This window comes from Accipiter gentilis, chromosome 13, assembly GCF_929443795.1.
Source record: "Accipiter gentilis chromosome 13, bAccGen1.1, whole genome shotgun sequence".
Taxonomy (NCBI): domain Eukaryota; kingdom Metazoa; phylum Chordata; class Aves; order Accipitriformes; family Accipitridae; genus Astur; species Astur gentilis.
The window spans coordinates 34,063,616-34,090,962 of record NC_064892.1 but is presented as its reverse complement, the minus strand read 5'-3'; the positions used below and the strand labels follow the sequence as shown (position 1 = coordinate 34,090,962).

The following is a 27,347-nucleotide window of genomic DNA, read 5'->3' as shown; positions in this document are numbered from 1 at the left end:
AACAAATGGCAAGCAAAGTCTCTGAGTCACTCTCGCTGGCCCGAGCTCTGTCTCTGTTGCTAACTGGGGTTTCAGCCCAGCTCTGAAAACTTGCAGCAGTGTGTGCTCGTCAATTTTTTAGCTCTGGTTTTAAAGCACAACAAAACAAACCCCAACAATGTAACTTTTGTACTTCACCATAAGATTCTCTGGGAATCACCAGATGTTGTCAGGCCATTTTAATTTTTGTTTGCAAAACAAGTATTCATCAAATAAATTTGTTGTTCACTGGTATTGTTCATAATTTATTTTGAGCTTGCTGTAGTTGTATTATTGTCAGTTTATATACATCAAAAAAAAGTTTACTAAAGGTAAAGATGATTATGGAAAGATGGGTGATTGAAGAGTTCTCTCCCTGCCTTTTATAGGTGCTTAAACGCTGCAGTAACATTTCTGTGAAGACTAAAATTCAATCATCAATATTCTTTGCCCTCCTAGTAGCATGCCCCTTTCTACTAATTTCCTGCAAATATTTGTATGTTACTGTTTTCTTGGTATAAATATTGGCAGAAAGAAAATATCAGACTCTTGAATGGTGAAAAATGCCCCCTCAATTTTAAATTCACTCCAAGTATTCAGCATTGTTTGCACTTTCATGCAACCAGCTAAAAGAAACACCACCATATGACTTATTTGAGCAAGTATGACGAATCAACACAGTTGAGAAATGACTACCAGAAAAACGATGAAAACCACTCACAACTTGAGGTTTGTGTTTTCTAAATGGGAAATGACTCACTAATTAGGACAGATGGTTGAGGATACTGGACAATGGATGCTTTAGGACACCATAATCTACTAGCACGCGGTCCACAAGGTAGGAAAGGCTCGATCAGTGGCATTCATCATGTATGATGCACGAAACGTCACTGCTTTATGCAATAAAATCTATTGGCTATTCCCGTGTCACACCTTCGCTAACAAGTGCTTTCCCAGGGTATTTTGTGTGTATTGTACACACACACGTACAACAAAAAAAAAAAGATACGGAAGCACTTTCCAGTAATTAGAAAGGAATGTGTTCCCACGAGCCAGACTTGGGGCATGATTCCCTCCTGCTCCATGCGGAGGTAACACAATTCCTGCTGCTCCTTCCACCAGAAGCCAACAGATCCCGCAGATCCGCTCCCGCGAACACCCCTCCTGCTGGGCTGCAATATGTCACTCAGATCACCAGCTTCTCGATGCTTAAAGTACTTGTTTCATCCTCTTCATTTGAGCCAAAATAGCCAGGGAGGTCGATCATCTGCTGCTCTGCCTCCGTTAAGCCAAAAGTAGTATTATCATAAAAGGCAAACTCGGGGTCCAAGGGGAAGCTCTGGCACTTGTCCCTTCGGTACTGGGCAGGGCTTACACTCAGGCCTCTCTGGGAATTATCTTTGCCAGTTGAGCCCATTTCTTTCCGCCACGCACCTCTGGGGTTGGGTGAAGGGCCCCTCTTACTTCGGCTGGGCTCGTGCTTATCAGCTGCCTTCTCCTGACCGGCAGGCTGGCGGTCAGAGCTCGGGTCCAGCTTCTTCACTGGGGGAACTGCCCTGTGGTGGCACTTTGCACCATAGCCCTGCGGTTCACACCCCGGCCCAGTGCTGTGGGGCTGATCCAGCTTGTCACAAGGTGGATTAGTGTTTCTCGATTTTGGCCGCGTCCTGTCCTCCAAACCCTGGTCCCACGTTCTGGTTCTGGAGTTATAGAGCGGAGTCTGTCGCGGGGTGAGGGTGGACATGCTTCTCTCTCTGAAAGGCCTGGCCTTTTTAGTTTCATGGAAACTGGCTGTTCTTCTGAACTGTGGGTTTCTGTGACAGCCCCTCTCGGACAAGTCCCCTCTGTTATCCTGGTGCTTGAAATGAGCTCTTCTTATCAAGGTTTGGGTAGGGCTCATTGCAGGGTTGGCCTGTGAGAATGGAAAATCCAGCCTAAGGTGAGAGCTTTCCCCCGGGAATTTGGGCTGACTGGTTGGCTGGTCCACAAATGGTGATTTGATCCTAAATTTGTTTGCTGCTGCCTCCTCTTGGTTTTCTGTGCTCAGGGGAAGCATCGTAGTGGCACCAAGAACTGTGTCCGTGAGGGGATTCTGAGAGACGTGGTACACCTTGGTGGTCTCAGTAAGGCCTTTCTTCTTCATCTCTTTCAGCTGCTGCTGTGCCAGGCGGTAGCTGAAAATCGGAGGGATTATTTTTTGGGCGTTTGGCTGGAAGTTCTCACTTCCAGAGGCATCGTCTTCTTGGGCAAACTGGAGGCTTCGCCTGTAGGTCAGAGGAATGTTAACGGGGGCATCCCCTCCTTCGGCGAAGCTGTCCCGCTGCTTGTTTCCTTGGCAAATGTTCTCTTCGTCGGAGTTTTTGCGGAAGCCAGGGGAATGGACAGAGTTTCGGCGGACGGCAGTGCTGCACTTCTGAGTTCTGCAGAGCTTCCTCCAGAGGGTGATGAGAACGGTGGCAAAGATGATGAACAAGCATAAGGAGATACCTGTGATGGTGACTATATTATTTGCTTTCTGGTCCTCTCCTGGCTGGACAGAAGGTGGGGTGGGAGGCTTGATCACTGTAACAAAGAGCACAGACGTCTGTCAGAGTTGCACTGTCAACAGCATTTTAGGATGCATACTTCACTACAAAATAAAAATAACCAATTAATACAGTACAGGAAGTTAAAATTTGCTCATTGTAGATGACTTGCTGCTGATGACTTCAAACTGGCAGGAACAGATCTATTTACTTTAAACCAAGGCTCCCACAGACCTTTTAAATGTCATCAGTACTTTTGCCTGCTCTGCCATTTCCATCAGGTACTCCTAAATACATGTAAAACTGGATAAGAATATTTGCCCTCCTTTATGAAATACTTTAAGATCCCCTGGTGAAAACTGCCATAAAAGGGGTAAAAATAACCCAACCCAGGCTAGTACTTCAGGTATCACTTTAAAATTATTTTTAGGATAGCTTAAGCGGGTGTGAAAATTGCAGTGAGTTTGAAGAGCAGAGAGGCAGCAACTAGCAGGGGCATTGTAACTTTTTTAAGCAGTCCTCTGAGGGTGCTTCTTCCACCACTGCCTGGTGTTGCAGCCCCAAAGGACAAAACCTCCCCTCCACAGCAGGCTCCTAACTGAGAGGAGGGCCATTGTTCTGGTGCCCCTGGCATTCTGGTATTGACACTTCTGTCATGGACTGGAGATGCGCCTTCAAATGGGGAAGAATACCTGCAAACCTGTAACGTGAACATCTTAGAGCTTGCCACAGCCCTATTTAAACCTCTCACCTGCACACTCCACCACACTACATACAGCTGAAGCAATGACAAAATAATTTTTTTTGTTGGGTGAGGTCTCCAGCATTTCAGTGGCAACCCTGAGCAGAAAACAGCATGGTGGATGGATGAATTGGTTCAGTAGCTAATTTTAGTGTTAGATAGTGCTCATTTCCCAACTTCTTGTGGCCAAATATCAGCTTCATAAGGCCATGAAAATGCTGTTGGAAGACAAGGCTGCTCAGCTGTGGTTGACAAGAGCTGGCCACGAAGCTGTGAGCTCGAACTGAACTACTTAACAACCTTCTCCCAGTCTCTAGTTTTATCCAGAACCCAGAGCTTTCCATTGGGATGATGGACAGTCAAGTCCAACTTGCCAGGTGCTCCTGCCTGCACCACAGTGATGATCCAGCCATAGAAAATGCATCTGCAGAATAACAAGAAGCAGACACCATGTACTTCCCATAATCCAGAACACTCATTCAACAGCGACCTGGTAGCACAGCTATTAGGTGTGCAGAACACACAAACGCACTTATGAACACAGGTCAGAAGGTCTCATGCTGCTACGATAACATACACAGGGTGCTGTGTGGGCAGGAGACCCATTTCTTTGACTCAGGGCTACCTGACAGCCCCAAGACCTTTGAAAAATCCTGCCTTGGGATTAACCTTGATCTTCATATCACTCTGAGACACCAGCATAAAGAACGAGACCACTGCCTGCTCAGTCTTTTTTGGAGGATCCCTAAAACTTGCATTCATCCAGCCCAATGCCATCATGCCTAGAGCATGAAGCACTGCTATTCCAGGGGCCTGAGCGGGAAGTGACCCCAGGGGAGAAGGCAGAACCAGCATTTGCTCTGTTCAGTACCACCACAGCAGAGCAAGTCATTCGTTGCTCGTCTCACAGCTATTTTCTAAAGACTCCATTTGCTATCTGTAATGCACACTGTGCTATATCATTTGGAGTAGAAAGCTTACAGCTAGCAAACAGTGAGGTTTGAAACAAGACTTAAGTCAATTAAGTTTGCTTCTCTCCACCTCATCTACCTCTGCCCCTAGACTGTGTGCTGGTTTTGTTTATTCAGCCATTTGCTCCATCTGCTGGACTAATGACTCCAAACATAGTTACGCTCCAAAAAAGCTTTCCTGCTTCAGAAAGGAGCAGACAGTTGAGGGGTGGGGGGAATGACACTCCCAGCCTGAGATCAGACAGCAGAGGAACACTGTAAGACCACAGTGTCATATCACTTCTCGAGCAACCTAAGATTCAATGAGATGACATCATGTAGGCGATTCTGTAAAGGAAGCTGCCTGACGTGGGAGCAGAAGGATTAGAAACCATGGGCAGGAGAGAAGTGAGGTAGTTCCTCCAGATGATCCCACGGCAATGGGTGCAGATGCAGGCTTCCTGTGCATCTGGGTTTTCTATACATAAACCCTTTTTATTAACCCAGAGACCCTGCTGGAATTTCAGGATTGTCCAGACCTGCTGAGCACTGTCAGTAACTCCAACCAGACTGCCATGGGCATGTCCACTGTGCACACGCAGGACCGCTGACCTCTCTGGAAACCATCATAAGCCTTATACAGTTGCACACCTGCATGGAAAGAGTGCCACCTCCGAGAAGCACCAGAGAGTCCTGTCATTTCTGCACGTGTAAAGCAAGGTGCACACCCAAATCACACGTCCAGCACATGCTCTGTGCACACAGACCCTGCTCCGGGGAGCTCTGTGCATCAGGACTGCTCCCTGAGCTCCAGAGGAGTGGGGTCAAACAGGCAGGCAAGGAGCCAAGCCAAGCACTGTGCTTATGGAAATACCCCTCCAGCAGGTAACAGGAGGCAGGGAATAGCACAGCTCAGCATCAGCTTTAGAAAAACACCAACTACCCCACTGCATTTTGCTGGTGGCATCACTGCCCCCAGCAGTCTGACAGAGTTTGGCATAAAGAAGACAACTAGCCCCAGAGCTGGGCATTAGCTTTAAGCTGGGCCCCTAAACAGCTGACTTGTTCCTCTCTGCTTACAGTCACAGCTTTCTGAAATAAGCAAACCCACAAGGCCCACATTTTCCAGTCATTAAAAACATCACACACCTTAACAACAAGCTCTTAAAACTGCCCAGGTGCTGCACAAACACTGACAATATGCAACACCTGACCTGATGGAATGTAATTTTTAGTATTTTTCCTTCACCCGACCTTTTGTCCAATACCAACCCACTTCTTACAGTGCTCTGCAAAACATTTCAGTCCTGCCTGTATACTTCTGAGGCATTCTTTCAACAAATGCCTCGAAGCTGGTTCAAGCCAACACCTCCATCAAAAAAGGAGTCCTCTTCCTGCTCCAGCTACACATTCTCCCCCTCTGCTGCCCTTCCCTTTTCAGTGGCACAAGCATTGCAGTGGCCATGTGATAAACAACTTCCCCGTGTCCCCAAACTATCTATTTTTTAGCTGGCTCCGTTCCAGTTCTCCACACTCCACTTTTGCCAGCACAAGCAAGTGCATGGAAGTACCCAAAGCAAGGGGTAAGGCATTGCTCACTTTCTAATAGCTTAAACTATCTGTTAAATTACAGCCTGAGAGCCTAGGAGCCTGCACAGTCCCTGGGCACCTTCTCTTCCCTGCTCCTGCCCCCTGTGGCACCTGTGGGCCATGAAGGCATTGGAGCTTGTAGATCAGTCAGTTTCTGAGCAGATGGACTTCTGGGACCCCTTGGCATTAGCACCCTCCTTTTCAGCTGGGAGTTTGCAAGAAGCAAAAGTTTTGCATGGACTGAGCACCAGCACCCCATTAAAAGGGGCCATTTCTCCTTCCCCTCATGTTGGCTGCAAGCACGCAACTATGGTGCTGGCACCGCCTCATCCAGCCTCACCGGGGGCCGTACAGCTGCTGTAACCCCCCTCTTGCCTTACAGGAGGCTCAGGTCTCTTTTATCCATACCCAATTGCCACCCACCAGCATCAGCCAGCCTGCCCTGTCACTGGCCAACAGCAGTGGCAGGCTGGAGCAGGGTGAGACCTGGCACTGCCACCAAAAAAACCTCCCAGAATGAGGACCCAACACTGCAGGTCCCAGCTGGAATCAGCCCTCTTTTAATAGGTTTTCACTTTTTAATAGGCTTCTACTGCCTGGGGGCTTTGGCCTTCGGTACTGAACATGTTCTGCTAGCCCCAAGATCTCTCCTTCAGCCCTTCTCCACTCCCTGGCCATGCTGGAGATTTTAAACCCCTTTCACAGCATTCAGAAATCTTCTTCTTATGCCTTGGAGCCCTATCTCCAGCTGTCCCACAAATGCATGTAGGCTCCCACCCTACCCGATCAACCACAGGAATGTGATACCCCCTCCAAAATCAATACAACAGAAGGAGAGATCGGATGCTTTCATTTTACAAAGCCCTTCTAATAACAAGCCCTTTGCTTTTGCCAGGGCAGACAGGCAACCACAGGGAAGAGGACAGCAGAACTACATACACAAACACTCCTCCAGCGAACACAAGGAAGTCTCCCTTGGTAATCCAGCGCAGCCTGGTTTTGCCGGCAAGGAGGTGAGGCACTCTCGGAAGCGCTCCCGGACGCCGTCCCCGCAGGTGACGCTGCAGGGGCTCCAGGGCTGCCACGGGCTCCACGTTTCTGCAAATACACAAGCTCACAGCAATGAGGAATGTGTCTGCCTCCTTACCTTTAAAGACACAGCCATTTGTCTTCTCTTATTTAAGAAAAATAGCAGTAAGTAACCAAACAATGCAAACGGCAACACCACAAGAGCAAGCAGCATCCAGGGACCTGCTCCTGTTCCCATCAGAGTCTGGGGCAAGGCTCCCACTTTTTTCTTTTCCCTTTTCCACTCCAGTGCCAGCCAGCAACACAGCGGTCAGGCAACTGGCAGGCAGGTTCTGCTTGGAACAACAGCAAATGGAAATTAATCCACAAATTGCTGGAATGGGTTAGTAATTTATATATTCATCCAATTCCTGCCTGACAAATAGTGCTTTTACAGCAGGATAGCTTCATTTACTTAAGTGTAGTTACTCCTGATTTATATGATTGTGAAAGGAGGATAAGCCTACAAGGCCTAATGAAACAGCAATATTGGTTTTTCTCTTTATTATCTTCTCAGCACACAAACGTGTTATTGAATCATTCCTTTGACAGCTTACAGGTCCCTATTGTTTTATCCCTTATGGTCAGGCAATTAACTCAAGATGAAATTTGCAGGTTCATTTATTTATTTTAAGTGGAGGCAGACTCAGATTCTAATACTACCTCAAACATTATCATTTTTTAATGTGTAATGAAATCCCTCTTTTGCTTTGACAACATCCTCATCCGGTGTTCAACACTCAAACTTTACAGCAGCAAGAACCCAGAGAGAGAAGGGGACCGTTCCTGCCCATATCTGACAGTTGTGACACTGAAAGCAGGACCACAACTTTAAATTCCAAACTAATGCATGAGTCCAGGTGCAATCTTAAAGGAGAAAATCCCTGAGGACCCTTCTATGGGTCAGTTGACTCGGTGGCCTGGTTTTGGAACCTGCCAGAAAGAAAAACAATAGACCACTTAACTCCATTTCACCACTCACAGATAAAGTGGAAAATCGGCTAAATCAAAAAAAAAGTAATTAGGTTTGTTAAAGTTTGCTCCTTTAAATAATTTATGGCGTTGCTACTGCCAACACAGGTCATGATCTTTAATTTCATTACACAGTTGCTTTGCTGCTAGCATGCCCCTGAGCTCCTGGACAGTGACAAAGTTACGATGTCAAAGGACTTGACAGTGTTGCATGGCTGGAAATGGCTTTACAATTTCATGTTATATCAGTTGTTGAATTGTTCATAGTGTGTTATTATTTTTAAAAGTCTCTAAAAAAATAAATATGGTTGTGTTTTAATAAACATGAAATTTTAACTGCTTTGGGGCTTGTCCTACAAATTTTGTGAGCACACCAGTAAGAATAACGTTAATGTGAGCAGCGTAATAGAACCAGCAGGGCTGCTCTCCTGCAAGCAGGTACTCACCTGCATTGCAGGATGGGGCCCAGAAGTTTTGAGCTTACACTTGTGCGGTCAGCCAAGGCTGTAAAGCATGTATGGGCACATACTCACGCACATCTGTGTGCATGCATGTTCGCGTACGTCTGCCTCGCCTAATGCAGAGTAGAGATGGGCATGGCGAGACACCCCCGTGGTGCTGCGGCGGTAAGCCCACACAAGACCAAGTGACCTCCCTGGCTGTTTGCCACTGACTCTACCACAAAATTGCGATATCTGTGATCCCAGGCTGTATTCACTTTGTGCTCTTTGTGCACCTCTCTGCTTTCACCCCTCTGTCTCTGGAGCTGCAGAGCTCCTACAGCAGGGAAGAGGGGCCCAGAGGCAGGCTGAGCTTTCGCACTCCTCCTCCAGTTTGCAGCCGTGCCAGTTCCCATTGAAGTGCAAAATGGAGCAAGACTGGATGGTGTGTTGTGTCAGGAGGAAAAGGAGTCAGAGGATGCCAAGGAGGGGGGAACTGAGGAAGTTTGTTGCGGTAAGGAGTCCCTCAAAGGTACAGACCCTGGACAGCTGCAAAATCACATCAGCGGCCCAGCAGATCTATTAGTGAGGGCAGCAAGAAAAAAATGGCCATAATCAGTAGTCAGTCAAGGCCTCACTAATCTCTCCTCCAAAAGACTTCATGGTATCACAGTATTTGGGGAACTCATGACACTTTTCTTCGTATCAGTATCACGGAAGACTCCAGCAGTGTTCCTCATCACTGGCAGAGGGAGGCAGACTAGCTGGAGAAGCACCTACCTCCTCATAGACTACTTTATGTGAGCAGCTTGGTGAGTCCCTGCCGTAATTTCCAGTGTGTGAGCTAGCTCATTTCCCTCTCTCGACATTCCCTGCTCATTTAAACTTCTGTTAATTACAGTCAGATACAGAGCCAGACCCAGAAAGGTTCTGGTTGCCTCCAGTGCTAACACTGGTGATAGTGGAGAGTGCTCAGCAGCCTCTGCATTGACGTCTGTGGGCTTCAATGTACAAGTATTTAGGATTTCTAACTTTGACATCAAACCTATGATGTGCCCATTGCTCCGGGGCACTTTTCACTGACTTTGGCTTCAGCTGAGGGCACAGAGTTCCTTAGCAAACACTTGGCATCCATAGCTTTGGGGCTAAGAATATGCGCCTTAAGCAGCAGGAGAGCATGAAATGCTCCAGCTCCCATGAAAGACGGGAGATTTAAACTCCTGCAACTTGCTCTGCAACCTTCTGCAATTACCAGAATGTAAAAGAAAATGAAGCATAGTTTATTCTCCCCCAAGGAAATGAAATGATTAACCTCCATGTAAGACAAACAGATCCAAAGCACCAGGGGAAAAAAACAGAAGGCATGCACTGCAAACTAGCTCTAATAAGTGTGAATTTTTTCACGTACAATTGAGGAATCAATTATCAACGTGAAGACATCTAACTGATGAGTTAGTTTGAAATAGCTGACAGTTGGCAGATCTGCCAACATGAAAGATAAATGCAATTAACTGTGTTAATTGTTGCTCTGCATAAATATCTCCCCTCAAATTTCTGCGTTCATAAGACTTTGAGAATGCAGTGCTATCCAACAGTGCAGTCAGCAAGGGATGTTCAGCATCATCCTTCCAGCCTGATGCACATGATAGTCCAAGGCGCTTCAACAAGACCAGTGAAATGGGACAAAATCACTAATTATTTACAGGCTCATGTAAACACCTACCCTAGCCTGGGGGATTGCAGTTGAGATCAGTTTTTAGGTCCTGAGACTGGGTGTACACACATTGTATCGGTGTTTGGACAAGACCTGGGAAAACACCCTTCTCACCTGTTCCGAGTTTCTCTATTTCCATGGAAATGAAGCCTGGATGCACTGAAATGGTGGCATGCACTGAAATGGTGGCATGCTCCAACAGGTTACTAATTTGGACAATGAAAAGACTAGGTTCTCTTTAAAGGAAAAAACCCTAGACTCCACCTGGGCAAATTGCAGTCTTTTCCCCACAAACAGGCATCTTCAAGAATTGCGGTGGCATGGCCTAAAAATTTTTTTTCAGAAGGTAAGTGCTATCCCAGTGAGTCTGTAACGCCCAAGTTGTTCCTAAAATTCTGGGAGTGTGGAGATGAAGCATTCACTGACACAGGAGAAGAGGATGGGGCACAAACCAGCCCTAGCATACATGGATCCCCTGCATCTGCCTGTTTCTAAATAAATGCAAGCCAGGTACAGATTCAGGCAATAGAGCAAATTGGTTCCCAGATTTTCCTACAGATAGGCAGGTCTGATTCATACAGTCTTATTCAGGGAGCAAGAACTTGATGGAAGTTGTATATCCCTGCCTGACGCCCAGATACTCTGCTCACTCCTCCCAGAAGTCTCACTGCTGGGGACACTTAAATCCCAGATGAGCAAAGCACAGGATAAAGCATTGAAAAGAATCAACCTGCAATGTGTCTGTTGCTGGGTAAGATGATCTAACAGAGTTTCCTACATCAGACATTCAAATAATCTGGTCAAACACGGGGAAAAAAATAGCTGCATGACTCTCTCTAGAAAGTCACCTGTGTGAAACAGTTAACACCCCACTGAGATGAATGAAGTGACTCACATCTCACTGTTATTTTTTTATAGGTTCTCCAGTTGGAGTCTACAGAAAGCTGCACAAGTGCTGGCTCACATTTAACAGACATATTCCCCATCTTTAATAGATATATTCCCAGTCTTAGATAGCACAAGCTTTTTTGTGACACTCTGATGGCCTGGGTGGGAAGACCTGCTGCCCCAGCCCTCTCAGGGCCACTGGGAACCTTCTCCTTCCTGCTCCAGACACAAGCCAGGTTCCTGTTCCACAGGCTGTACTAAACCTGGCTGGGATGAGGAGTAAAAAGCAGGATTGACAAAGGGTCAGGAATATAACTGATGCCTAATCTATGGAAAATGGGTGTGGCAAAATAATCTTCTTTTATCTCATCCTCTGTCGTTCGGATGAAGATAACTTTAATGATTTAGGAGCTTTGATCTTTTGCATGACAGTATCTCTGCTTCATAATAATAGAGCATATGCTAAATGAAGTAAGAACTGGCTGAGTGACAGATTTGATATGCAATTGTCAACAGAAAACCATCACCGAGTGGGAATGCATTTGGAGAGATTCCAAAGGGATTAGTATAAGGCTCAGTGCTGTACAATGCTTGCCTAGTTGACACAAAAATAAATAAAAAACCATTACTGAGAAAATATGTCACTCCTGTGATGACATAAGTAGATACTGCAGCTGTATGGAGCAATGTGGGGTACTTGCTAAGTTAGGATAACTGAAGCGAAGTAGATCATAAATCAGCAGAATGCTAAATGTAGGAAGAAGGAATACAAATTGTACCTGCAGGATGGTAGGCTACATACTGAAAGGTCATACACAAATACAGCTCAAGAGGAGTTTCCTGGGTAAAAGTTATGGCAAAATTAGCTGATGCAATTAGTGCAGTGAAAGCAGAGGTAGGGGTAAGGAGAGTGCTACTGCTCAAGCAGCACAAGTGAGGAGGATGTCTGAACGCAGCACCCAAAGCTGGCACCCCTGGCATCAAACAAAAAGGACCATTTAAAATAATGGAAATGGAGCCAAAGAGAGCCAGAAAATTAATCAAATCCTGAAGAAAAGGCCTTCCAATTAAAGACTCAATCTCTTCAGTTTATTAAACAGAACACTGCGATAATCTGGAAGGACTGAGATGATCTGGATGTGCAAACGCCTTCGTGGGGGAAAGACAGTGGTTAGGGAACAGCTGTCTCCTCTAGCACAGAGCAGCAGAGTAAGAGCCAGTCACTCGAGGATGAAGCTAGATGAGCTTTAGTCATGAAACACATAGTTTCCCTTCTTTAGGAAAAAAAAAAAAAATAAAAAAAATCAAAGCACAGTATTGACTGAAATTACCAGAAAGGTCTCTGTTTTGTGGTGCCTTCAACAAAAGACTGGATAACCCTCTGGAGGATAAGCAGCAGTCAACTGCAAAGACTAGCTGTGGGGCTCGACACTGGGGTAACTGGATGAAAAGTGATGGCCCCTGCAGCACAGAAGCCCAGACTAGAGGATTCGTCGCCTCTCCTTGCCTTAAACTGCGTGAGTTCAGGAAGTCCAAAGCAGAAAAGAAGCGACTGGAGGAGAAGCGCCTGCTGTGCAGCAGCCGCACATTTTACACCAACAGCTATCGGGGGTCTGGGTCCACGCACGCCACCTCACGGTGCCCTGCAGCAGGGCGAGAGGGCTCAGGAGAGGGCTCTCCGAAGCAGCCGGGAGGCGGACGGCCATCGCAGGCAGCGCAGGTTCGCTCTGCCTGTCGTGGCTTCGGGCTGATGCACCCCTCCCAGAGCACCCCGCTCCTTTCAAACGCTGCCTGCGGGCTTTGAAGTCTTGCAGATACAGGCACGAAGTCAGATGTGCTGCAGTCTAATTAATTTCAGGTTGACATTTTATTTACGGCTACATGGTGTGGTTTTGCTTTCACCGGCTTTGTAGATTTGACACTTCTAACTTGGCAGCTATTGACTTCGTTCTGCACAGGCATAGCCTGATTCTTTCGACTGTGCTTGTAAGGATGGTGCTATCGGGGAACCCAAGGAAACAAAGCAGATTGCAGGGAGTCATTGCTTAAGGTGGATCTCATCAATTAAAAGAGTCAAATATTGAGCACAGAAACATATCTATGTCATATCCTAGGTATTCATCTGTCAGGGTAGTTATCTAGATCATATCACTGTAACATACCACCCAAGCACAAGAGAATGAATTAGAATTCTCTCCTCCTTTTTCCTTGAGAATTATCTCCATTAAGAAAATAATATGCTTTCATTTTTAGATAGACTCTCTTATGCCAAAGGAAGAGAGAGAGTGCCAATAGAGAATGAAGATGGGAAGTTAAGATGAAGAGAAGAACTATGTACTGAGTTTGGCATGTGGTGAAAACAGAGGTCATTTTTAGTACAGAGTGTTAATTAAACAGTTAACAGTTTTAGATTTATGAAATAGTACAAAGTAAGACGGCACAATACGAGGAACCTAATTAAGGTAGGCTGTGTCTGGACTGTGTGCTCTGGAGCATGTCCTACACTCCCGGCCTCCTGATGAGCCCACTCAGATACCTGCCCATGAAGCGCAATGACCCCCTTTTGGCTTGAGTTCCTGCACTTTCTTTTCGGGGAGACCAGGGAAGGGAGGTGTAGAAAATGGTGTACATCTCAAAGCTTTCAACCCAAACTCTTTGAAGTGTGCAGATGGGAAAGACTAATTCACTACCTGTGGACATAAGCCTGCTCCAAATGAGAACATGCACTTTTCCATTCCAGGGTGTAGGCAACACAGCCTAACCCAACGCAACCGAGCTCCCATCCCCTTGTGCACAGACAGTCCATCCCGCACTGTGGTTGCCTGCCACAAATGAGGGATGAGAAGGACATTTAGCTCCTCTGCTTCCTCTGCCATGCTGCTGTGATTTGTAGCCTCTGCCAATCCATGGACTGCCACCTCTGAAGCTACAGCTGCATAAGATGTATAGATATAAATAGAACATACAGATATTCCTTAAACAGGGCTGGGGAATGGGCTCGAGCTCTGTCTTGTGGTCAGACTCAACTGTGATCACTCCTTAACCATGATCATTCATACTCCTGGACATGGTTTTGGCTTCTGCCAACCAGCACTCTCCCAGACCATGCCTGGTCATGGCCCGAGGGACTACATGGACCACAGACTTTCCCTAGTTCGCAGTTTGTATGGGAGGAAAAGTTTAGCTATACAAATATGACCCATGATCTGCCAGGTGGCCTCATGGGTCAGAAAATGCACCTTGGTCTGTTTTAAGCAGCAGAGACGTGTCTTGAAAGGCTACTTGAAAAACCTGCAAGCTGTTCAAGTGACACAAAGTGTCTTTCACTATGGCCAAATCCTGATTCATCACACCAAAATTTGTGTATCTAACAGGCAGGACTCCAAACTCTACAGCAAATGGGCTACAGGAAAAGACACCCAGGTGAGGATTCAGCCCATGTATCTTCTATATCCATGAATCACCGTTGTGAGATGCTTGTCTCTCTTGACTAAAAAGCTAGACAACTACTTAATGTTGGACCCTTGGCTTTGAGATACTTAGATGTAGGCAAGGCTAATCCTACCTTTATTGTTTCCAATGGGCCAGATCTACTGCCGTAGCCTCTTATGTCATTGAGAGGGACAAGTTTCACTTTTACCCGGACTAGACAGATACATCATTGAGAATGCCCCAAATGGTTTCGGTTGGTACTTAGTGTGAGCTTAGTGCAGTTTTAAGCCACCACAGTGGCATTTGTTACCAAATGCCCTTGTGTATGCCTCTACATAGCACTCTACTCCATCTTGTAATGTCGTATGCAGATGGGAACAACTATTTTGTCTCATGTAGGAGATCCCAAAATAGCTACTCAACAGTGGACGCCACAATCATTACCCATGTTGGCTGGGAAGAGTGCTGATTTTGGCTAAAAGAGGACAAACATCAGTACAAACCCATATTCCTTTGGATCATCATACACTCCTTAACTCTTGTCGGGAAATGGCTTCGGTTTGAGAAATTAAAGAGGTCAAAGCAGTATTTGTTCTTCCCCACATCAAACAAAGTGCAGTTAAATTCTGTCCTGTTGTCTCCTGGGTGAAGGGTGTTTTCATACAGCCAAGTTGTTCTTTGACTAGGATGCTTGAGAGCCTCTTTATAGACGACAATTTTTCCGCTGATAGAAGTACACGGTGGAGAGACTACGAAGACCTGAACCAAAGTTTTGCATGTTGCTTCTGGTGCCACAACCAGTCTGTATCCAAATTTGTGGAGGAGATCTATGGGTCCTATGGAAGCAATGATGGAATGGGTTTCTAACGATTTCAGTAACACAGTGATGTATGTTTCTTGACCAACAGACGGGCAGTCAAACTCTACCCACTGGGACCTAGACAGTGGTATTCCTTTGCTAGTTCTAATGCCCAAAGTCTCGTCAGAGCTTACTCTTCCGAACTCATAAAGGGTGCTGGTGAATATCACATCCAATGAAACCACTGTCTCGTTCACGGCACACAACTGCTCGTTTGTAAAAAGTCCAACCTGAAGGGAGCTCCCAAGCACCTCTGAACTCTTGTTCAAATCAATGTGAAATACAGGCCATTCCACATGTAGGGTGGACATGCTTCTTCTGCTCCACTGGGCAGCACTGCTGTTATCACTGGGAGAGACCATTCTGAACAAGAAGTCCCCAGCACTCTTGAAATGGACACACTCAAACTCTACCCTCCCCTGGGACTGATTTGCTGGAAGCTGTTTTCTTGCAATTATCTTGTTGGTGCTGGCATCCAGCAACAGGATGGATAGATATTCTGCTGTCACATTACCACCACTATAGTACTGATATTCCACAGACACTGTGTCATTGCTGAAGGCTACATGACCTGGGTGCTCCAACAGGAGGTACTCCACTTCGCTGAGAACTGAAAGGAAAACAGTTTCACAACAGTATTAAGAACCAAAGAGACAACTGATTTTTTATTTACCTTATGAAAGAAAAAAAATATTTATAAAGTGGATATTTAAGAAGCATTTCTCAAACTTTTCAAAGTGAATCAGGTCACAGAAAAAAAAAAAAGGTCCTAGCTATAGCAATTAGAGCTCACCACCTCTCCTTTGTGCAGGGACTGGGTTTGGAGCAGCTTGAAGTCCACTGCAGTAACATGTTCAGGAAGGTTAAAAACAAGGTTTAAAAAAGGGGAAAAAAATCCCAACCCACAACCCAAAAGATTCACAGAAAACTTCATTTATCAGGATAGATTCTCAAACTTCCCAACTTCTTTCACTTATAGATCCTTAAAGTCCACTTCACATTGTTGTTCCACTTACTTGAGGAGAAAAAAAAAAGGACAGTAGTTTCTTAATACAGAAACATGAAAAATGTCCCCCAAATTAAATAAAATAGGAAGTCTGCATGATGCTTTTTGAAGCCTCTTCTCTTGCTCTGTCTTATGAATCTTTCATTTTGCTCATTTGCATCGCACAGACACTTGAGTGAAAGAGCTGAAAATAACAGTGATGGTGACTGCAGCACTTTTCTTGTCTCAGATGTGGTGCAACATGTCTAAATGACATCATTTCATTATAAATGGCGCAGTCTTTTTAAATGCATTTCTTGCATGACCATGTTTGTGCAAGTTGCCAAATTATCCTGAGACGTGCTGTAACTAGCGGGGATAGATGATATCTAAAGCAACGGATTGGGAAAATCACATTTCCCTTCTCAGCTCAGCTAGCTTTTCTGTGTTGCTTGAAACTTCCAGATTTCAGACACAGAAAGATTATCTGAAAAATGGGAACTGCATACATCTGTTCCAGATACAGAATGCGCTGTGAGACATCTTTATTTAATTAATTGTCTCGGAAAAGGCTTCTGAGTCTTGGGTGGAAGGTGCTATGGAAGTGTAAAACTTCAGTTAAAGCAATCCTTTCATAAGTGGTATCAACTAACAATACTTTGACTTGTTAAATCTGTTACATATGTCTTAAGATTACCTCAAAGAAAGCTTTGCTGGAAAAACACTGCAACTGCCAAGGCAAGCACTCAGCAGTCAGGAGTAGCAGGACTCATTTCACATTAATATTAGACGCCTACCACTCTAAGCTTCAATTTGAGTTAGTCACCCTGGATTTGCTTTCTTCTCAGCAGGGAAAATTTTCAGGAAGAAATTCATCTGAGCAGCTATAGACATTTACATCAGGGTGAGGTGCAGTATGCGCTAGAAGAACCTATTACTCTCCACCAGCTGTAACATGTCCTCAAAATAACCAGCTCCAACCACATCCATAAAGTCCGAATGAAGGTGGCACGCACAGCCTTACACGTATAAATCATGCATATACTCTTACATATATGTACTACAACTCAGTCTTTAACTTGCATTTCCACAAGACGCTGCTTCGTTTGGCAGAAGAATGGTGCTCGTTACCAGAGGGCTCTTTTGTTCTCATTCTTCCATGGGTGGTCCCATGTATTATTGACTGCACACCATCCAAAATCCATCCTGATAACACAGAATTAGTCATTTCCCCTATGGACTCTTCTATTGTGTTCTTATAGTACATTAGTGCATTAAAAACATTAATGAGTTTATCCTTCCAATATCCCTGAAAGACAAGAGGATGTTACTATTCTTGTTTAGTGTGTTAGGAAGCAAGGCACAAGCACAAAGGTGAAAACTGTCAAGCATCAACTAATTGTGGATGCCGTAAGAAACCCAGGACCTGATTTTAAATATAATGGTCCTTCAGACATCTAAAGCAGGATCCCATTGATCCCAGCTGTGGTGAGCACACGGCATCCCAGCAAATCTGATCTCGACTCGGACACTCAGAGAGTTGGAAACAGACCCTGAATGCCTGTGAACATGGCACTCTATGAACTGCCTAGCAACACATTCTCCTTGCTCTTCATGTTTTGGTTCTGTCATCTGTGCCTGCCCCTATTTTCCAGTCATGTTCCTACCATCACCCACGGTCAGTATCTCTTGGGTACTAACCTAACTCCCTTACCGTTACCATGGTTCTCCAAACTCCTGCCCTTGCCTCTCTGCCTCATAGCTCTTCTTCCTTCCCTGGCTCCTTGGGCCTGCAATTAACTCCAGCAAGTTCCCACCTTTCCTGCTCACTGCCAGCATGACAGCAGAGAGCACAGGACAAGCAACTCTATTGCCCAATATTACAGATGTGGGGGAACTCTGCTGCCCTGGCCAGCAGCACACACAGTATTGCCTGGGGCTGGCAAGAGGAGCCCACAGGAGTTGGGGCACACTCAACCCTTCAGAGAACTTCATCACTAACTCATCTGCAAGGACGTAGATTTGGACCAAGTCTGGGCAAGTCTTCATAAGGACAGCAGAAAGCATGTCCCAGGCCAACATCAGCACTCTAACAAACATGAAGTTCCCACAGGTGTGGTAGAACTTCCCAGTGAAATGGTTGCGAGTTGCTCAGATTTTGTTTCTTTGAACACAGGCAAAATGATGCATTTCTCTACAAAGGAATTGGCTAGATTCATCTTAGCTGAAACATTACAAGGGAAAAAGAAATCAGACCATGGCAAAAATCCAGCATGAAAAATTCCAACTTCAAGCTTTAAACTTAGACCAAAAACATTAAAGTGATAATAATGAAAAGCATTGATGTTTGTACCTACTGCTCTACTGTCCTTGCTCTCTATTACAACTGTCTTGACTCTCTTGCGCTATTTTTTATTTGGAATGGCTCAGACGAGAAGAAGTAACACCACCGTGTATGTGTGTGAGAGGACTGGAGAGAGGCCAGGGGACTGCCATGTAGCTCCCATCAACCCTAATGCAGATCACTTGGGAAGCGAGGAAAGCGAGCATTACTGGAGGATGCTGTTACAGCATTGCACAGCTCTGACTGGTGCACCCCAATTCACAGCATCCTTTCCCCCATCTTTCGTTAATAACACAAGAACTTTGCACTCATGGACAAGCCACATAGCAGCTTTTTACGATGCTCCAAAAGGCGCCAGTCAGAAGTAGCCAGCTTCCACCGCAAGCTCCTTCAGCTGCCCTCCAGCCTACTGCGCGCACATGACTATGTCACATGCCAAAACTTGGTCCCAGTAGTTTGGGAAGCCAGTCAGGGGTAGCTTTCAGTGCATTTGTATATTTTTGGTTGTCATTACAATGGTCTGCCATTGAATGGAGCCTGGCTGTGGTGCCAACAACCTGCCAGGGAAGTCTTTGCAAGAACTCACTCTTAAAAAGATCAAAAGGAAAATCCTTGTTTTCACTGAAGAGTGAGAAGAACTATTTGAGGGTGTTATTCTGATATTTATTTATTTTTAATTGTGTTTAAGCCAACTTGGGTTGTGCTGTTGGCTTGCCAGCCACCAGTAGCACAGAGCTAAGAACAAACACATCAGAAAAACCGGTAAGAAGTGAGAATGCTGTTTTGTTGTATGTTAGGGCTTTTTCTAGCATTACAGTAATTTTCCAAAGTATTCTGGATCATTTAAAAATAGTCTTGGTCTGAAACAGAGAAGTAAGAGTGAAATAGTTATCTAAAAACTATGTACACGTCTGATACTCAAAGGTGTGTATACACAGAACTGTTTGGAAGACATTTTCTGAATTACGGACTACCCTTTAACTGGAAATAAGGCAAAAGATGATGAACCTAAGGTTTGCAGCAGAGATATAGCTCTTTAGCTGCACCTTGTAATTACTTACTATGCCACGCTCTATAAAGTTCAGGAATAATAGCTTTTACCTCTGAGTCAACTAGTTGTGAATGCCTGCAGGACTGGCTCACTGAGAACCAGTGGATATTGCAGTCATTCACCTCGCTTCTTGGGTTAAGTGAATTTAATACTTAGCTTCACTGTGTTCCCTACTCAGTGCTGTGTTCCTAACTCGGCTAGTTACCTTTGTCTTATTAAAAGAAGAAATGGTACTAAAAAGCCTTAGACAAGTGTCTCCACTTCTGCTGGAATTAAGTTCACTTAAAAGATGGCAATTCTAGGCTCTTCACACCTTCCAGTGGTCCCTTGTACTAGAGCAGAGATGGAGCAAGCACAGAGGCATGAGTAGCTGGGCATACTTAGTAGTCAATCATTACCTATAATCAGATTTTTCTCACTCATACAAGAGAGCAAACTGCATACGCTTTTGGTCCATTTCTCTCCTTTGTAAGAAGACATCTTCAGCTGTTTGGTGTGTGAACTACCTGCTACCACAGCTCATTCCATAAGCAAGGACTAAACAATCCTTTTTCCACGCTATAGACGTTTCAGCAGTGCGTGGCTTAATCCTTTAGCATGGTTTGACAATGTACTGCAGCTGTCAGAACAACACCTGCTTTTAAATTAGGAATGTAATTTTTGAAAACATATGTATTACTTAGGAATTAAGAGTCCCATTTTCAAAATTTGTAATTCACTGTGCAATAAGGAATTAATTCCCTTTGCAAATCTATTTCCTGCTTAGCACATTCTTGGAAAAGATGACACACCATGCATAGGATGCCTCTCAGCTTGTAGACATCTTACAGTCATCTAACCTCCCTCCCTGGCAGCTGATGGCGAGAAGGAGGTGCTTTTTCATTCCACGTATCTCAGATTGCAGATGAGTTGGAGCTGCTATCAATATGTGCTGATTTGTGCGTGGACTACCCAAAGGAGACTGATTGCTTGCCTCTGACTAGCTGCCTAATTTTACATGACTAAAATTGAATGAGTATGAACACCATCCTTTGGCTTCTTATATGGTCAGAGGAAAGAACACCTCTGCTCTTCTCCAAAGTTCTCTAAGTGGCAGCTTAGGTCCATCAGATGGGGGCTCACTCAGTCATAGGAGGTTGCCTGTACTGTAGATGCTTACATCTCAGCCAACCATCATAGGTTCCCTTTACAGTTAATGGAGAGATACAGGTAGCTGTACGGTGGAATTCCGCCCATCCTGGTACGGATACCTAAAATAGGTCTATCTTCCATGACGTTCATTAAATATTATGAAATACGAGTCTTACAAGATAGCAGAGTTCCAGTTACTGCTTCTAACACAGCCAGTCCCTGAGTGATGCCCACGGAAATCTGTTCATCTATCTTGTTTATTTCTCTGAGCAAATTTACAGCAGGAAAGGTTCCCGCCACTCTTATCTAAAGGGGCAGTTTATGCAAGTTGCATTTTCCACCTAAATATTGCATAAGATCTAGAGTATATTCTGTGCACATCAGTGGTGGCTACTGTGGCATCTGATTTCAACAGATCACCTGGCAACAGCACCATCCAAAACCACCCTGTGAATACATATCTCACAGTTTTCCCTTGATAGCTCTAATACTCACCGTAGTCACAGAGCACTACTAACAACAGATTTGAAAAATCTTTCAACATCTGTTTCATTCTGACCAGTGAGATCCCAGGTCCTTTTACTCCTCATGTCCTTCTTCAGCCCCAAAGTGCAGGCACTTTTTTCCAAGAACACCTGAAAGTTAAAAAATTACAGCTGTGTTGACTTTGCTTCATAAAACACAAGAGGGAAGACATCCCACTAGTAAGCAAAAAAAATACACTGTTAATCAACACTTTTCTCCCATTCACTTAACAATTACTAATACTGTATCAATGGATCTGAATAAGCACAACTACAATTCACAGTAGAATAAGTTTTCCATCCTGAAATGTCAGCTCCTGAGCCAGAACAACAAAGACAACACAACAATTTACCTTTGCACTGCAGGAACTGCTGCTGTGCATGTCTTACATTAAGATCAAGACTCACAATAGCGAAATAACAAGTATTTTATACAAAAATGTAACTGACATCAGCACATATCGATATTGGAGATTTATTGCTGCTACACAATTCGTATCACTTACTGTCCACTGCTCTCGAGCATGAAAGAAACTCAGTAGAAAACAACCTTTTTGGTCCTCAAACTGCCCTGTTACTTGGGTCTAGTAATATATTTAGTTATCTTACTAGATTTATAAAAGATCTGTGACTGCCTTTTATGTCATTCAGACTGATCAGATGGAGAGGGTGCTAACTTCCACTTTTTCCACCATTGTTTTTTAAGTTTACATTCCCTGCAGCCTTGGTAAAGCCAACAAAAAATAGAGTTCCTTTTGGCAAGTTTCACAATTTTATGTCCATGTGCTTTAAACTAGTCTTTATGAGTCTTGTTAACAATCACATAAAACAGATTGGAAGTACACCGACAGCAGCAAAACCAACAGTTTGCTTCAGAAACAGAAACAGGGGAGAATCCAAAAAGAGAAGGTCTAGCTCAAGGGAACCATTCTCAAAATGTAAGAATTGCTCTTTTGTATTGCATAGGAGCGCCAGCAAGTCAGTCTTAGTGTGCTCACCGTCACACAAACATGCAAGAAAGTTCTTGTTCCATAAAGTTTACAACCTAATTTTATGAGAGAAACCTGGCACTGGAGCAGGCAGAAGTTGGGAGCAAACAAACCGCAGAGCATAAAGGTAAAACGTAGGAACCAGGTACGGTGATGATCAGGTACGTCTTTAGGAATCACAGATGAGCTATTTCAACAATTACATTGCTAGACTTGTTGAACTGAGAGACAGTAGACAGGTTACTTGAAAGCTTTTTAAACTCTTCTCTGTGCCAAGTGGCGGGAGAGAATAATTCTAAGAAAAGACTAACAGCATGGCTTTGCTCAGTAAAAGCCCATTACAATAATAGCTGTACATATCTGAAGGGAATAATCATCATCCGGCCCACGAACTTGACAAGGCTCCAGAAAGAATTAGATAGGGACAGCGATACCACCACCACCCACAATTTCACATGATACGCCATCAATTACAGGAAGACGAACCTTATGCCTCAAGACAGGGCCGGGCTGAGGGCGGCGGAGAGCCAGCCTGCCCGTAACTGCCCCCCGCTACCGGCAGCGGGCACGGCATGGATCCGGGGACGTCGTTCCTTTCCTACATCGTTATTGATTGTTAAACAAAACGAAGAATCAAAGCGGCCCAAGGAAGAAAAAGCAGGTTTCATTTAAAAAAACCCAGTGATTGCGATTGACGCCTTGGTCTCTAGTGTTAACAGCTGAAGGACAGCAGCAGAAGTTATGCAGTGTTGCTGTAAACTGCTCTGACATACAGAGGGGAAAAAAACACTTCGTGGGCCACAACCGTGATTGTGCTGGATGATCTAACGTGCCCTTTCCACTTCTAGCTTTCCTAGCCATGCATTTTTCAAACGGCTTTTACAAATACTTCTTTCAGAGAGTCACACACCGACAGGTGAAATTCAAATAATCCTAATCTCAGTCTAATGAGCGACAGACCGCAGGGAGGAAACAAAGCTATGGAAGGGAGAATAAATCCTTGGGAAGGACGAAAAAAGCCTGTGTGGGAGAGCACTCTCGAGATAGTTGCCTTACATCTTAATTTGCACATCAGCCCGACCGAGGGAAAAGCAGCGTGGCTCACAAGACGGGGCGCCGGCGGGAGGCACGGGAGACCCGACTTCTGTTCCTGTTATCACCAGGCACGCGATGCCGGCAAACTGCAGCACTGATCTGCTCCTCTCCTTCCCACCCCACCACTCCCACTCCGTATTCGTAGCACAGACTTTTCAGGACAGAGACCCTTTCCAACCAAGCCGGCGGATGGAGCCCAGCGCCAGGGTCCCTGGGTGTTTCGGTAACGCCGATCATTCGTCAGACCAAAACCTCCTTCCCTCTCACCCATCCCTCTGCGTTATCTTGGCTCGCTTGGGAAAAGACTCCAGTGTGCAGCGCGGGCAACACCCAGGCTAGAACTGGAGTATTTGAAACGGTACCAAAACTAACTTCCAATTAGTGAGATCAGGTACCTCTGGAAGCCTAGCCCGGGGCTACTTCAGCCTCCGCAAGCCTCTGCCGTCACTGCATGGCAGCGGGAGCCCTCCCGCCTCACACGCAGCTAGTTTAGGCTACTGGCTGCAACACAGCCCTACCTTTGAACAAGGCTCCGGTTAAACTGCCTCCGTGAGGACTCCCTGAGTTTTTGCACCTTTGCTAGCTCAGTTCTGATAGCAGCTTTGAATGCAGGAATTGCTGGCCCATTTCTGGTGTAGCATGGCCCCTCTCCTCCTCCCCTCTTTCCCCAGAGGTTTCTTCCTCTCCCCTCCTTCAGTTTTCCCTCTAAGCTCGGTTCAGACTTCTCCCCTCTCCACTCAGTCCTCCCTAAGCCAATTTCCTTCTAGCTTGCTTCTCACTTTCAGGTTCTCTTCAAAACTCGTCACAACCTCGCCCCCTCCCCCCCGCCCCACTCCGCTATTTTTCCACTTTTCATACTCGCATAAAATTTTGCTTTTCAAGGCAGACAGTACATCTTAAATGGGTTCTATTCTATTCAGATCTTCTACCTCAAGTTCATTAACTTAATGAAAAATGATCGAACAGAGAAGGCTATCAGACTTTGAATAATTGGCTTTTTTAATTTATTACTCTCGTGGACAAGCACGGACTAAAGCTCTATTGTGTGAGACGCAGCAGAAGCACAGCAACATAAAAAGATGCTTTCTTCTTCCAAGAGACGGTGTAATGGGCTGATTGGAAGTGGAAGACTTCCTCTCCAAAGGGGATTGGAAATGACAGATGAGGAGGCGATAAGCCATAAAGCGCCTTGGAAATGAAGACCAAGAGGCTTGTGTGTAACGCAAATGACACAGGAAAACTTCGAGTCCCTGCTCTGCAACAGTTTTCCTGTGCTACCTTGGTCACATCACTTAGTTTTCCTGTGTCCATAGCTCTCCACTGGAAATAGTACCTCACTATCTGGTACAGGTATTACAAGAATAAATCCACCATGAACTGTGAGGCTTACAGGTACCACAGTGTCAGGAACCGTGTAAGAACCAAACATGACATTTACAATTTTATTTACAGCATTTTTTTCAAAAAAAGAAGTAACAGAACAGGTTATATATTCTGACTACTAGTCACATCTATTAATCTATTCAAATAATGTCCCTATTTCCCTACGTCATTAAAATCGTATTTTGTGATCATTTTGGTTTTACAAACAAACAAAAAAACCCCACCCCAAAACAACAACAAACCACAAGCCAACTGGATTTACGACTCCCAGTACTTCTTGCAGCAGCATCCAAGGCCACAGAGTAGACATGACATTTCACAAACCAGCTACCTCTTCCAAGTGGTGTCACCTGCTGATTTAGCACAGCTAACCAGTTACCAGCTTCGTCAACTGCAACAGTACAGCATTCAGCAGCTACTTCCCCTTCATAAGGCAGATGAGAAGCAAACGTGCCCTGCAGTTAAGAAAGGGCCATCAGGAATTAGTCAGCTACTCCATGACCAAGCACTGAGGTTACTGAGAACACAAACTCACAGCACCCGAGACCTCTGTGCTCCGGAGCCTCATTCACGTGAAGGAGAGTGCCACTGACGGATCCCGTATTTCGCCCCGGCCACGGGTACCCTCAGTCCTTCTCCTCTCTGCAAATCCCCCGCCAGAGCTGAGCCCTCCCCTGCCCTACCTCCATCCTCCTTCAGGAATGGGGAAGAGGCCCGTCCTCGCTCATCTCTCCTCTGAGCACAGCGCTGCTCCCTCCTCGTCCCCCATGTCCCACAGCTCCAGGTGAAGGTGGACCCAGCCACGGCACGGGACTGCCCACAACTCAGGGCACGTGTGAGAGCAAGGTGGGAGAAGGGCTCAGGGAAGGAGTAAGCGGGGGGGTCAGGTTGAGGACTGATCCTCTTGGAGCCAGCCTGCCTGCACCCTGAGCACTGCCCCGAGCAGCAGCACCTACCCCAGCCACCCTGGCGGAGCCAGCAACCAGCCTGGGTCTGGAGTGAGGATGTCAGAAAAATAAAGTTATTTATTGGAATTTAAAGCAAGCAAAATGTTGCCAGAATGAAAAGAAAAAAAAAACCAAACAAAAAACAACAAACCCCAAACAAAAAACCCAGATGAAAAGCAGTTTCCTTAATAGCTCTCCATTAGTAAACATTTTTCAGTCGTATTTGCAATGAGAAATTTGCACAATTCTGGTTATGCATGAGAGGCTGACAGTAAAATAGGCTAGAGACGGAAAAGCCTGAAAGTCCCTAAATCCTCCCTACATTTTGCTTGAGGGACGTCAAGCAGCACAAACAGCAAGAAGAAATGTGTATCTGCAACATTTCCGCAAATTTAAGATATTTTATCTGTATGGCAGGAAAGAGATTAATTATTTTCAACCAGCATTCGCTTATTGCAATGGGATTAGGCAGCTATTGAAGTGTTACCACCTGCTGGGAATTTCAGAACTTCCCATATAATCCTCCCCCTTTGACATTAAAGAGGGAGCACCTCAGGTATGCATCACATTTTATCAAAACCTATCACTGCTGACCAGTCGGAGTGGTCAGGGCCAAAAATATGCCGCTTCGCGGAAGACACTGAGTTTAGCAAGGAAAGTATGTATGTGATGTCTGCCACAGCAGGGGGCTAGAGCTGACATCCTCAAAGGCATCTTTCATTCTTATTTACACATCAGACAATTTTACATTGTTATCAGATAATGGCTTTATTAAAATTATGCATCTAAATTCACTAGGCTGAAAGTGACAGCACCAGATTCTCTGTGTGCAAGAAAAAAACACAAGAATTAGCTGGTAAAGCCTGTTTTCATCAACATTTGGGGTCTGATCTCACAAAATCCTGGGATTTCTCAGCTCCTTTTGATATCAACTCAGCAATTCAAGAGCTAGCTGGCCAGCAACAGCCATCCTTCGAAACCCAAGGGCTACAGCAGACTGAATATATGGATGAGATGTACTTTGGAAAATGCACGGTGAAAATAAGTTTATTCAGCACAAGGAGATTTGGGAAGGCGCCCACGCAATAATAAATAACGAATGCAAAGAATTAAATACGTCTGATCACCCCGTACGGCATGAGGGATGGAATGCAGTCATCCCTTCTCTCCTTTCCCCTCTAGATTTTTTTTTAAAAAGACATACAAGGTTCACCGTTTCTGCCACTCCCCTTTTAGCGGGGTTTATCTTCAAGATCATAGTATGGGGAATACGTATGGCGCAGCTGAAATAATTAGGAATACGTTCGAGCAGCACGTCTGAAATATCCCGAAGTATCGGCATTAAAAAGAGAACGGGGAAGCTGCCGCCCGTGCTTTCCGCTGATTTTGCCGCACGCCCGCAGGGTTTCGTCCGGTCCAGCGACCGACACAAAGCAGAAATCACCAACCGTGCTGGAAAAGCCACCGAAATTAACGCTACTTACCTCAGACTCGGACTGACAACCGCGTTACTTGACGTGCCCGTGCTAGCTGCGCTTCGGCAGCGCCGAAACGGCGGGGCCGCCGGGCGGGACGGTCCCAGCCCCGGGGGCAGAGCCGACCCGGGGCGAACCCTGGGACCTGAGGCGGCGCCGGTATTTCGGGAGAATCCTCGGCAGCCAGCCGTCACGGCGAGGACGGCGCGGTCCGGCCCGCGCTCC

The 27,347-nt window shown here is 45.4% G+C and overlaps 2 protein-coding genes across 2 annotated transcripts in view; both read right to left on the bottom strand.

The window, feature by feature from the left end:
* Nucleotides 1-274: 274 nt before the first annotated feature.
* Nucleotides 275-25,465, bottom strand: THSD1 (thrombospondin type 1 domain containing 1). The gene is made up of 5 exons (XM_049815838.1): nucleotides 25,384-25,465; nucleotides 21,205-21,344; nucleotides 14,843-15,808; nucleotides 6,765-6,923; nucleotides 275-2,580 (listed from the first exon to the last, which is right to left on the bottom strand). Exons 2-5 carry the CDS (start codon nucleotides 21,260-21,262, stop codon nucleotides 1,205-1,207), a joined length of 2,559 nt encoding a protein of 852 aa, XP_049671795.1. The 5' UTR covers nucleotides 21,263-21,344; nucleotides 25,384-25,465; the 3' UTR covers nucleotides 275-1,204.
* The window catches only part of VPS36 (vacuolar protein sorting 36 homolog), a 41,634-nt gene continuing 29,743 nt past the window's right edge, over nucleotides 15,457-27,347 (bottom strand). Inside the window, exon 15 of the mRNA XM_049815840.1 lies at nucleotides 15,457-15,467. The gene's annotated coding sequence lies outside the window, so the exon portion shown is untranslated. The remainder of the gene's footprint in view (nucleotides 15,468-27,347) is intronic.